This window comes from Bubalus kerabau, chromosome 2, assembly GCF_029407905.1.
Source record: "Bubalus kerabau isolate K-KA32 ecotype Philippines breed swamp buffalo chromosome 2, PCC_UOA_SB_1v2, whole genome shotgun sequence".
Taxonomy (NCBI): Eukaryota; Metazoa; Chordata; class Mammalia; order Artiodactyla; family Bovidae; genus Bubalus; species Bubalus kerabau.
The window spans coordinates 117,507,265-117,520,489 of record NC_073625.1 but is presented as its reverse complement, the minus strand read 5'-3'; the positions used below and the strand labels follow the sequence as shown (position 1 = coordinate 117,520,489).

General features: G+C 40.7%; 1 protein-coding gene across 3 annotated transcripts; it reads left to right on the top strand.

Annotated features, from left to right (window-relative positions):
- The first annotated feature begins 54 nt into the window (after window positions 1-54).
- Window positions 55-13,024, top strand: WDR53 (WD repeat domain 53). 3 transcript variants are annotated; one of them, XM_055568561.1, is made up of 3 exons: window positions 55-311; window positions 8,069-8,564; window positions 12,247-13,024. In XM_055568561.1, exons 2-3 carry the CDS (start codon window positions 8,085-8,087, stop codon window positions 12,841-12,843), a joined length of 1,077 nt encoding a protein of 358 aa, XP_055424536.1. In that variant the 5' UTR covers window positions 55-311; window positions 8,069-8,084; the 3' UTR covers window positions 12,844-13,024. The 3 variants fall into 3 exon arrangements, with proteins under 3 accessions (XP_055424536.1, XP_055424538.1, XP_055424537.1); XM_055568563.1 differs by lacking the exon at window positions 55-311 and having other exon boundaries at window positions 8,069-8,172; XM_055568562.1 differs by lacking the exons at window positions 55-311; window positions 8,069-8,564 and adding an exon at window positions 11,749-11,821.
- The last annotated feature ends 201 nt before the right edge of the window (window positions 13,025-13,225 follow it).

Here is a 13,225-nt window from a genome sequence, read left to right as displayed (position 1 = left end):
GGGGGCGTCCGCCGCGCGCCCCGCCTCACTGAGGGCAGACGCACCGACTGCACGGGCGTCCCCCGCCCCTCCCCCGCGGCTCAGCGCGGTCGCCGGAACCGCCCGACTCGTACGGCCTCCCCGCGGCGCGCCCGTGGCTCCGCCATGCGGGTTGAGGGCACGAAGCAAGGACGCACGCCCAGCTCGCGCTGTTCCTCTCGGCCCCGGATGTGACTATTTGGCTGCGGCGCCTCCCGCCCTACGCTAGATGGGATTGGGCGCCCGCCGGTGAGGTCATCGCCAGGCGCCTTGGTGGGAAGCGGGGAGCACAGGTATGAGGTTGGCGCGGGTGGGTTTCAGGCTGTCCTCCGCTTTTCATCCTTCTTGATCTAGTGGCCTCGCGTCGGCTTTTTTGGTCCCCTTTTCCTATAAGGTTTACCTGACTCATTTGCGTTCCTGCTTGACCATTCCAACCTAACGCAGGAAACTTCCCTCTCCTTACTAGCCAGTGCTAGCTCCGCCACCTTCAGTTTGAGTTAGATCTTCTTCCTTTTCCTTCGGCATCTGAGGTCGTGTTTTCCTGGTCAGGCCCTCTTGTTCTCCCTTAGTATCAGTGCTTATCAGAACGTGTGTGCTAGCCTGTATGTAGCGTGAGAGGTCGCTACATTTGAACACCTCCTGCTCCCCTCCCATGTTTGGGTAACCTTAAAGTGCTCTTTAAGTGCTACATTATTTTGGACAAAATATGGCCTTTCCCAGTCTTTCCTACTAACCCACCGGTTAGTAGGCTAATTGAGGTGTGTTTTTAACTAACTAGACATTCTAGTAGGGAGAATGACATGGAGGCTATAATTAAGAACACTATTTGGAAGGGAAAGAATTTCAGCATTATTTAGTCATACTACGTTTTCCTAGGTGGCCAGAACGTTTTCCGACAGCCTTTAAAGAATGCTCGGTAAGAGAAAATAATAACCCTCATGTAAGACAGGCAATCTACTGGGGCCCTTTACGGGAGAGAGTATATAACTCTCAAAGCAACACTGCGAAGTAATTGTTAAAATAATAGGGTTCACAGATTCCCTTAGTAGTCAATTCCACTGTCTTTCCTTTATGTAGTAAGGAATCTTCTCGAAAGCTCTGCTGCTGTGAATAATCCATTTCTTGTTTTCCAGTAAAAACAAAAGAACAGCACCCACCATCTCTACTCTCTGATAAATGGTGTTTGATTACTACTTGCCAGTCCCTTCTTCCTAGATATTTTTTCCTCCAAGCTTAGTCACCCAGATTCTTTTCTTTCTTACTGGTCTCAGTGCCACAGCCCTTCAACCACTCACTTTGGAAAACTGAAATGTGTGAAGAAAAGTTGACCAGTATACTTATTACAATGATAGTGACTATCATATTATTTAAACCTCAGGCTAGGGAATTTATTATTCATTTTTCAACTTTCAACTATCCCAGGAAGTTAGTCCATGTTTTGTCTGGAAAGGCACTGAAATTTCTTTTACATCTTCAAGGACAGAGTCGGTCCATCCAATAAGGTGACAAAGAACAGACAGAATGAACAGCTTTAAAGGCACAATCACTTGAAAAGGACAAGTGGATACATGGAGATATGACAGGAGCAAGTATTTTAGAGAGCATTTGGTTATTAAAGACATTGGCCTCTATTCTGTTTGCCCTGGTATAAGTGAGGGAGAGCCTTTGAAGGATCTGATGAAATGAATCTAGTCCAGTCAGTGAGGTGACTTTTTATGGCAAAGTACCCCCAAGTGGCCCAGGTAGGACTTCAAAGTAGGAAAAACTTTCCTTTATCACTACCTCCTGTTTTCTTTCTTGCCTGCTCATCACCCTCTGGACCATGTGCCCTCCCCCCATGTTCAGTACCTTCTTTCTGCCCTTTGGCTGCTTAGAACTTCCATCTTAGCACTCCACCCTTCATAAAAATGTTTTCAAAGTACCCCACCTTCCTCATCCCCACACTCCATAATCTCATTAGGTGTTGGAAGAAAGGACTCTATTATCTAATTAAACTAATTCACAATAGGAAATGACTAATTGCTGTGCTTGACCCTTTCAGTTCAGTTCAGTTCAGTCGCTCAGTCGTGTCCGACTCTTTGCCACCCCATGAATCGCAGCACGCCAGGCTTGCCTGTCCATCACCAACTCCTGGAGTTCACTCAGACTCACATCCATCGAGTCAGTGATGCCATCCAGCCATCTCATCCTCTGTCGTCCCCTTCTCCTCCTGCCCCCAATCCCTCCCAGTATCAGAGTCTTTTCCATTGAGTCAGCTCTTCGCATGAGGTGGCCAAAGTACTGGAGTTTCAGCTTTAGCATCATTCCTTCCAAAGAACACCCAGGGCTGATCTCCTTCAGAATGGACTCGTTGGATCTCCTTGCAGTCCAAGGGACTCTCAAGAGTCTTCTCCAACACCACAGTTCAAAAGCATCAATTCTTCGGCGCTCAGCCTTCTTCACAGTCCAACTCTCACATCCATACATGACCACAGGAAAAACCACAGCCTTGACTAGACGGACCTTTGTTGGCCAAGTAATGTCTCTGCTTTTGAATATGCTATCTAGGTTGGTCATAACTTTCCTTCCAAGGAGTAAGTGTCTCTTAATTTCATGGCTGCAGTCACCATCTGCAGTGATTTTGGAGCCCCAAAAAATAAAGTCTGACACTGTTTCCCCGTCTATTTTCCCATGAAGTGATGGGACCGGATGCCATGATCTTTGTTTTCTGAATGTTGAGCTTTAAGCCAACTTTTTCACTCTCCACTTTCACCTTCATCAAGAGGCTTTTTAGTTCCTCTTCGTTTTCTGCCATAAGAGTGGTGTCATCTGCATATCTGAGGTTATTGATATTTCTCCCGGCAATCTTGATTCCAGCTTGTGCTTCTTCCAGCCCACCGTTTCTCATGATGTACTCTGCATAGAAGGTAAATAAGCATGGTGACAATATACAGCCTTGACATACTCCTTTTCCTATTTGGAACCAGTCTGTTGTTCCATGTCCAGTTCTAACTGTTGCTTCCTGATCTGCATACAGATTTCTCAAGAGGCAGATCAGGTGGTCTGGTATTCCCATCTGTTGAAGAATTTTCCACAGTTTCTTGTGATCCACACAGTCAAAGGCTTTGGCACAGTCAATAAAGCAGAAATAGATGTTTTTCTGGAACTCTCTTGCTTTTCCGATGATCCAGCGGATGTTAGCAATTTGATCTCTGGTTCCTCTGCCTTTTCTAAAACCAGCTTGAACATCAGGAAGTTCCCAGTTTACGTATTACTGAAGCCTGGCTTGGAGAATTTTGAGCTTTACTTTACTAGCGTGTGAGATGAGTGCAATTGTGCGGTAGTTTGAGCATTCTTTGGCATTGCCTTTCTTTGGGATTGGAATGAAAACTGACCTTTTCCAGTCCTATGGCCACTGCTGAGTTTTCCAAATTTGCTGGCATATTGAGTGCAGCACTTTCACGGCATCATCTTTCAGGATTTGGAATAGCTCAACTGGAATTCCATCACCTCCACTAGCTTTGTTCGTAGTGATGCTTTCTAAGGCCCACTTGACTTCACATTCCAGGATGTCTGGCTCTAGGTCAGTGATCACATCATCGTGATTATCTGGGTCGTGAAGATCTTTTTGTACAGTTCTTCTGTGTATTCTTGCCACCTCTTCTTAATATCTTCTGCTTCTGTTAGGTCCATACCATTTCTGTCCTTTATCGAGCCCATCTTTGCATGAAATGTTCCCTTGGTATCTCTGATTTTCTTGAAGAGATCTCTAATCTTGACCCTTTAGGCATCTACCTTTGAGAAGAGAAGCTTGTTGACTTGATACCTGAGTGGAGATAGTGGCACTTAGCTACTTCCAGGTAGCTCTCCAGTCCCAGTAAAACAAAAACAAGAAACAGCAGATTGCCAACTCAATCCTAAAAGATTGTTTTGATTTAACCCATATGTAGTTAATTTTTCCCACTACCTTCTACCACAGCAGTCTGATTAACACTTTTTGATTGAATATTTCAAATAATAACAAATAACTTCAAGTTTGTAGATTAAGTAAACAAGTGATTTGGGTGGCGGGCTATGCTGGTTGAATCCCTGATCAGTACTCTGGGTGATTAAATTAAATGCCTCAGAATGTATGGATTTCTGGGGCTTTCTCAATTCTTTTTTCCTATTATTTCCTGTAATAGGTCTCTATTTTAATTTTTCTGACTAGCTGGGTAATCAGTGAATATTATCCATGTGGTGTAGAGATTGAAAGTGAAAGTGAAGTTGCTCAGTCATGTCCGACTCTTTGCGATTCCATGGACTGCAGTCTACCAGGCTTCTCTGTCCAAGGGATTTTCCAGGCAAGAGTACTGGAGTGGGGTGCCGTTGCCTGAAGTTTCATTTGTTCTTTACTCTGGTGGGTAGACATTAAGGTAGAACTGACCTTGGACTTGTTGGGAATAACAGTCCAAGAGTTACTACTGCTTCCATTATGAAAACTTTACAGGAACTGTATTGTTGTCTATAGTAGTCTCTTGAAGAGCAAAATTCATTTATTGCCTAACTTCTTACACTTTGGGGTAGAGTTTAACTAGATGTATCTTTAAAATTGAATTAACTTTTTCTGGAAAAGAGTTACATTAGGAAGAAAACCTAAAACTTGTGTCTGCAAGTCAGCCTTACTTAGGTCCTCTGTGGGTAGATCTATGATGGAGAAATAGAAGTACTGGAAACCCTGCCTTTTCTTAGTGAAAAACCTAATATTCCAACAGAGATCCAAAACCTTTATGGACACAAAATCCTAAAACTGTAGAGGGCAGACTTCTAGACTTTAAAGTTAATTCACTGTAGAAAAATTAAAACTCTGACTTAGGAATAAGTGATCAATACTCTAAAGATTCATTTACATAGTTAAACTATTTGTAACTTAAATAGCCTTTTCAATGATTAATTCAAAATTCATATTTTTAGTTAGGATATTGTCTCTATCATATGAGTCAATAGTCATCACAAAGGACAGTTCCTAAGCCTAAATATTAATATCTTTCATTTTAAATTGTGTTGAGTGTCCTTTTTCCTTGGTTTATCTGGAACATTTGGCAAAAGTCTTTGTTATGGTTTGTTGTTGTTCAGTTGCTCAGTTGTGTCCGACTATTTTGAGACCCCATGGACTGCAGCATGCCAGGCTTCCCTGTCCTTCACTGTCTCCCGGAGTCTGCTCAAACTCATGTCCTTTGAGTAGATGATGCCATCCAGCCATCTCATCCTTTGTTGCCCTCTTCCCCTCCTAACCTCAATCTTTCCCAGCATTACAGTCTTTTCCTATGGGTCGGCTCTTCGCATTAGGTGGCCAAAGTATTGGAGCTTCAGCTTCAGCATCAGTCCTTCCAACGTATATTCAGGGTTGATTTCCTTTAGGATTGACTGGTTTGATTATGGTAGAAAATTATTTAACTAGTATGTCAGTACTTGTCAGCAAAAATCAAATCACCAGAGTTCCCTGTCTTTATCTGCCTGAGTCATTTCCTCTCCAAACCTCACCTTTAAAATGTATTTGCTTCAGTCTCTATTTAGTTTTTTCTGTTTACTAATTGAGTGCTTCTGCTAAAATTTTTAAAATGTATCTTTGTCTTTTTTATACTTTGTTTTGTATATGAAAATTGCTATATCTGATTTTGTGATTGTGTTTCTGTTACTTTGATTACTATTAGATCAGTGGGGGTTTTTGGCAGTCTAGTAGTTAGTGATTTTGTATGTGTGTGTGACTAAAAGTGGGAGGAAACAAACTTGTGTCGGGAGTAGAAACTTTAAGTAGATTAAATTATTCTTCAAAACAGTATTTGGAAATTTATCTCTGTACAATTGAACTAAATTCAGGTATTATATCTGAAAATACTAAAGCAACTATTGCAGTTTCTTAGTAGATAAACTCTCCTTTGTCTTGTGGAATGAAAAATATAATTTGTCCAGATAGATTTGTTTGCTTCCTTTTGTCTGATCATTTAATTGTATAAATTGCCCCAGTTTCCTTTTTTGCTTTACCCAGGAGGTAATTGGGCTTCCAGGTGGCAGTACTGGTAAAGAACCCGCCTGCCGATGCAGGAGACATAAGAGACGTGCATTCTATACCTGGGTCTCGAAGATCTCCTGGAGGAGGGCATGACAGCCCACTCCATTATTCTTGCCTGGAGAATCCTATCCACAGAGGAGCCTAGTAGGCTATAGCCCAGTTGGGGGAGGGGTCGCAAAAGACACATATCTGAAGCGACTTAGCAGCAGCAGCAGCAGCAGGAGATAGTTAAGGTAGGGGGTAGTATTATGTGGCAATTCCAGTTTAAAGAAGCGGGCTGCCTAGCATATCAGGAATCTAAATAATGCACATAAACACTACTGTTATATAAGTGCAAGTAGGTGATGATGTGATTTTTTTTAAATGTGAGTATATTTAGAAGCAGTAATGAATTATTAATAGCTTTTGGTCATTTTCTGTACTTTCAAATACTAACAGGTTAAACCTGTTATCAAGTAGAATTGTTATAAAAAGGTCTTCATTATTTAGAAGTTTAGGATTGTTTTATTTTAGATCCTAAGTACAAATCCTGAACGGGTGACTTTGGGAAAATTATTTTAAATTTATGAGACTCAATTTAATTATCTGTAAAATGGAATGATACCAATCAGAAATGTTGTTTTGAGAATAAAATTAAATAATGTACTGAATTAGTCTCCAATGAGAAGACGCAAGGGTTTGCATTTTTAACCAGTTCCCCTGATGATGAGTGGTATAGTACAGGTTCTCAATGGCTTCCATGGTGGCTCAGTGGTAAAGAACACATATGCTGTGCAGGAGTCATGGGTTTGATCCCTGGGTCAGAAAGATCCCCTAGACAAGGAACCTACTCCAGTATTCTTGCCTGGGAAATCCCATGGACAGAGGAACCTGACGGGCTACAGTCCATGGGGACAAAAAGAGCTGGACTCAGCTTAGCGACTAAAACAACAGGTTCTCAAATTCTAGCATACGTCAGAATCACCTGGAAGGCTTGTTAAACCACACTGTTGGGTGCTGACATCAGAGTTTCTGATTCAGTGGGCCTAGAGTGGGGTCGCGGAGAAGGCAATGGCACCCCACTCCAGTACTCTTGCCTGAAAAATCCCATGGATGGAGGAGCCTGGAGGGCTGCAGTCCATGAGGTCGCTAAGAGTCGGACATGACTGAGCAACTTCACTTTCACTTTCCACTTTCATGCATCGGAGAAGGAAATGGCAACCCACTCCAGTGTTCTTGCCTGGAGAATCCCAGGGACGGGGGAGCCTGGTTGGAGGCCGTCTATGGGGTCGCACAGAGTCGGACGCGACTGAAGTGACTTGGCAGCAGCAGCAGCAGCAGAGTGGGGTCCAATAATTTATATTTCTATAAGTTCCTAGGTGATTCTAGTGCTGCTGGCAACCATACTTTGAGGACCATTGGTGTAATATATATGATGCCACTTTGACTAGCCTAATAAAAGTAACCAAATTGACAATGATAATACTTTTGTTGAGTTCTCATTACATACCAGGCATTGTTACATGCACTTGACATTTACTGTGTCATTTAATCTTCTCTGATCTTATGAAATGGATGTTATTATTACTCCCATTTTATCAAGAAGGAAAGCGGGTCATAGATTCAGTAACTTGCCCAGCTGATAGGTAATATGGCTATTCAAACCCAAAGAGTCTAATTCCAGGGCCCATTTTCCATAAACATTATTCAGACAAAGGATATAACCTGATGATTGTGTGGTCCTTTCTTAAAAAAGACTTTTCTTAATTTAAAATAAGTATATTTATTGTTTATTCCTATGTGAGCCTCACATCAAAGGCTGGAGGACCAGACTTACCTGGGTACCTGATTGCAAGGAAAACACATGTAGGCATGTGCCAGCCACAGTTTTGTGTTAACCAGGCTTTGTAGGCTTGATCTTCAAATGTCTTTTTTTATTGATTGAGTTTTTTAGATGTCTTTTATTTTTTAAATGAAATATTTGTGTCTTACGAAGTTCTTATATAAAATGTGAGATTATGGTTTCCCCCCTCTTCACAGAGTTACCTGGGTCATCATGGCAGTCAAGTGGACTGGTGGACATTCTTCTCCTATTCTCTGCCTGAATGCAAGTCAAGAAGGGCTAGTGGCTTCTGGAGCAGAAGGTGGGGATCTCGTGGTTTGGGGTGAAGATGGGACTCTTGTAGGACACACGTGCTTCCAAGGGGCAGAGGATGTTACCAACGTCTTATTTTCTCCATCCTGCCCCACCAAACTCTATGCCTCACATGGAGAAGCCATTAGCATACTGGATGTCAGGTCTCTTAAAGAACCCTTGGACGATTTTCATGTGAATGAAGAAGAAATCAACTGTCTTTCATTGAATGAAACTGAAAACCTGCTGGCTTCTGCTGATGACTCTGGAACAATCAAAATCCTAGACCTGGAAAATAAGAAAATTAGCAGATCACTGAAGAGACATTCCAATATCTGTTCCTCTGTAGCTTTTCGACCTCAAAGGCCTCAGAGCCTGGTGTCTTGTGGACTGGATATGCAGGTGATGTCTTGCAGAGAGTACATGGGTAATTTCTAAATGGGACTTGCTAATAGAATCAAATTATTGATCGGGCTAAATATATCTTGGCATTTTCTTTTATCCACTGACATGCCTTATGTATTTAGGAACCGTAAACTTTATGTCTACTGAATGTTTAATGCTAACTTGACAAAGTCTAGTAGATTAACAAAGTAATTATTAATGTTTTACTCTTTCTCTATGCTTTAAGACATTCCTAAAACATGAGAATTCGAATATTTGATTCTAAACATCTGTTTAAACAAAGGACCATGCTAAATACAGAGTTTATCACCCACCCACTCTCCATAAAGTTTATAATTAAAAAAAAAGAGTTAGAGGGCCTGGATCTATTATTGTTTTTACTCTAAATCACTGGAGTGAGAATAGGCATGGCTTCCCTTTGGTGGTCACTTACCACTTTACACTGCTTTATATATATTAGTTTGGGAGAAGGCAATGGCACCCCACTCCAGTACTGTTGCCCGGAAAATCCCATGGACAGAGGAGCCTGGTAGGCTGCAGTCCATGGGGTCGCTAAGAGTTGGACACTACTGAGCGACTTCACTTTGACTTTCCACTTTCATGCATTGGAGAAGGAAATGGCAACCCACTCCAGTGTTCTTGCCTGGAGAATCCCATGGACGGAGAAGCCTGGTAGGCTGTGGTCCATGGGGTCGTACAGAGTCGGACACGACTGAAGCGACTTAGCAGCAGCAGCAGCAGCATATATATTAGTTTTCTTTCTAATCACACCCTGATCATACTATTTCTTTTTTAGAAATGAGGAAACTGAAGTTCAAATTGAGTTTTCCCACAGTGGTCTGAATTGGAATTCAAACCTCAATCTCTCTGACTTCAAAGCCTATATTTTTTCTCTGTAACACCAAAGATATTTATTTAAATAGATGATATGTGTGCCCAACACTGTTCTAGGCATTTAATCTACTTTCTCAGCTGCTTATAGTATTTTGTAAGACTCCTGGTCACTTCCAGGCCAGTGATCTTTGCCACTCCTCTATCCTCCACACCTCCTTATAATTTAGAAATAAATTGAGACTAATTGTAGTTGTTGTCACTCTGAGTGCCACCCCCACCCCAAGCTACTGGTCTTTTTACTAGGAAGAATCAGTGGATGTCCTGCTGCGCTGGGGCAGCCCCTAATTAAAAATTGTCCTACCAAAAATTTGTAGTACCTCGGTTGAGAATAATTTTACACCTACAGGGCACAGTGATCCCATGACATCAAAATTCCTTTTCTACTCCTAGGTCTTGCCCAGAACTTTAATAAATCTATATTTTTCTACACTAGTGGAGATAATCTGCTTACTGTGTTGGGCAGAAAGACCTACACAACCAGTCAGATACCTGTTTTAAGTAGGCGGATTGTACAGTGTCTCTGACTACTCATTCATTCATCCTTAAGCTATACCAGTTTTCAATCACTGGTTCATTAACTGCGTTAGACATGGCAGTCAACCAAGTAGATGTATAGCAGTCACAGATTACACAAGAAGCAGGCATCCAGAATTTACCATTTTACCTCCAGTTCTAGATGAGAAAGTTTAGTTCCAGGCAGGTGTTAGAGAATACTCTAGGAAATAAATATATTGTGAAAAGAAGTCTTTTGCTTTTTGATCTGTCAAGAATTGCTAAAAATTCGCTATAGATTAACTGCTGCATTGGGTTGCAATATATAATAAAAGTGACTAAGATAGTACAGTCATTACTTCTGACTGAAATAACTTCTTTAACTGGAGTTGAAAGTATAATTTCTTCCAGTTTACTTCTTAAAATCTGGTTATTTGGTATTTTTCTGAACTTTAAGAATAGCCAGCCTATGGAGGGGTCCAAGAATGTAGGTGTAATAGTGGAAGGGAGTTTTATCAGATTAGTGATGAGAGTTATTTATCTCTGAACAAGGTGTTTTATCTCAAGGCAGGAACTGAATTATTGCCACACATAATAGATAAGTTCAACATACCTATCTTTGTTATTGAAAGTGAAAGTGAAGTCGCTCAGTTGTGTCCGACTCTTTGCGACCCCATGGACTGTAGCCCACCAGGCTCCTCCATCCATGGAATTTTCCAGGCAAGAGTACTGGAGTGGGGTGCCATTTCCTTCTCCAGAGGATCTTCCTCACCCAGGGATTGAACCCGGGTCTCCCACATTGCAAGCAGATGCTTTTACCATCTGAGCCACAAGGGAAGCTCATCTTTGTTATTAGAGAAATTATAAAAATTAGATCCTTTGATTTAGATAGGTTTAAATAGAAAAAGCTTACTCAAAGAAGCAGGGACCTTAAGAATGAAGTGTGATTTATTAAGACACTTGAGACTACTTAATCTTTTATTAAATAGACACAAAATAATATTCATGATGTATTTTTAAGGTATAAATAATAACACTAAATAAATACATGTGAACCCACCACTCCAATACAGTTTTTTCTTGTAAGGACATTTGGAAATTTGAAGCCATCATGAATTTCTGTAGCATACACACTGGTTTTCTTTATCCCTCATTTCCACATTTGAAAGTAAATGGTTTCAAGTTTGTTTTCTTCTTTCTGGAGTTTGAACAGTCTCTAGGACCAAAACCTAAGTACCCAGATAGTGGAAGAGCCTTTTTTTTTTTTCTCTTGAAAATGAGTCTTTTATGTGGAAAGGTTTTTGTACGAGAAATTTTTGAGCAGGGTCACTTTGATATGCTTGCATTCACTTCTGAGTGTCACTTCTTTTGAAATAGGATGCATTGAAGGAACTTACTTTGAATAGCAAACCAAACCTTGGTATAATCAGCAGTGGTAATATTTTCGGTTCAGATCTGTGCTTTTGACTGAACGGTTGTGCTTCTCCTAGTGCCCCTTTTAGATCATGAGCCATAATTCAGGGACGGTACTAGATGGCAAAATAAAGCTGTTCACTCTGAAAGTATGAAGAATATTTTCTTTTTCAAGTTGGTTGCTCCAGGAAGACAATTGCTGAAGTCTGGAGTAAAATCAATCCACAGAACTTATTGTTTTGTTTTAAATATTTTTAAAATCGCATTTTATATAAATCCACTTAGTAGGTCCAAGATCATGGTAGAGAACAACAGTAAAAAGCCAAGTATACCAGGATGTCAAATTAACAGACTGGTTTAGAATTTCTGCTCTTTTCTACAGGTACTATGCTAGGCATTGAGCTTCCCTGGTGGCGCAGACAGGAAAGAATCTGCCTCCAATGTGGGAGATCCAGGTTTGATTCTGGGTTTAGTTTATTTAGTTGATAGGTGTTTCTACTTGTAACAAGCATAGGCTAAAATTAATAAATTTTCTCATTTTCAGTTTTACTTGTAGCAGTCAGGGTAGGATGACTTAAAGAAATTGGCATCTGTGTAACAATTTGGATTACACATTAAAGGGTTTGTTGATCCAGAGTTACTCAGGATCTTGTTTTTAAATTACACCTTCCTTACTGCCCATTGACATTCTAGTTTTGGCACCAGGGTAGCATCCTGCTGGCATGTTGTGGTGCTGTCTGAATTTTTTCTTAATATTGCTGGGAATGTATCCTGCTAATCATTCTCAGACTACTTTGGTGATTTTCTTAGAAGCAGAATAAGCATGTTCGTGAAACAAACTATTTAGAACTCTAACTGTGTAACTTCCACTTATTTAAAGGTGATGCTGTGGAACCTTCGGAAAGCCCGGCCACTCTGGATTACAAATTTACAGGAGGATGAAACAGAAGAAATGGAAAGTCCACAATCACCTGGTCAGCTTTTAAACCCTGCCTTAGCCCACTCTGTGTCTGTGGCATCATGTGGCAATGTTTTTAGTTGTGGTGCAGAAGATGGTAAGGTTCGAATCTTTAGGGTGATGGGAGTCAAGTGTGAACAGGAACTGGGATTTAAGGGCCATTCTTTGGGGGTTTCCCAAGTCTGCTTTCTGCGAGAATCCTATTTGCTGCTTACTGGAGGGAATGATGGAAAGATAAAGCTGTGGGATGTAAGCAGTGAAATTGAAAAAAAACATAAGAGTCCAACCAAACATACTCACAGGAAGAAAACCAAAAGGGCAGCTTACACCAAGCAAGGTGGAAACACTCATGCTTCAGTAACAGGTGAAGATGAACATGGCAAAATTTTACCAAAGTTAAGTATTGAACATGGAGAAAAAGTGAACTGGCTCTTAAGTACAAAAATAAAGGGGTACCGAAATATATTGGTAGCTGATCAAACTAGTTGTATATCAGTGTATCCCTTAAAAGAATTTTAAATCCAATAAAACATTTGAAAAACTGCAGCAAAACATTTTGTAAGTTAAAAAAAAAATCCTGATTCTTTGTTTAAACTCTTTGTCATATGTGGAATAATAGCATTCCATAACACGTGAGCAAAAGGAGATAATTGGGTAACACTTCATATGGTAAATGACGTATTAAAATTTGGTGAAAGAGAACGAATATTCACTGAGTCCTGATTGTACTCCAGCATTTTACATGTGTTTCATTTCATTAAGGTGGAATGAAATAAGGTGGGTGACTTCCTTCATTTTATTACCACAGGAATCAAAACTCAGAGATGTTAAGTAACTTGAGGATCCAAGAAAATTGCAGGCACGATGACTTACCTGCAAAGGATCTTCATTATCTTGTCAA

Excerpts from the sequence above, each read along its gene's own strand:
- WDR53 (XM_055568561.1), top strand. The coding sequence starts at position 8,085 with ATGGCAGTCAAGTGGACTGGTGGACATTCTTCTCCTATTCTCTGCCTG. Across the intron at positions 8,565-12,246 it reads CTTGTGGACTGGATATGCAG|GTGATGCTGTGGAACCTTCG; the intron begins GTGATGTCTTGC and ends ACTTATTTAAAG.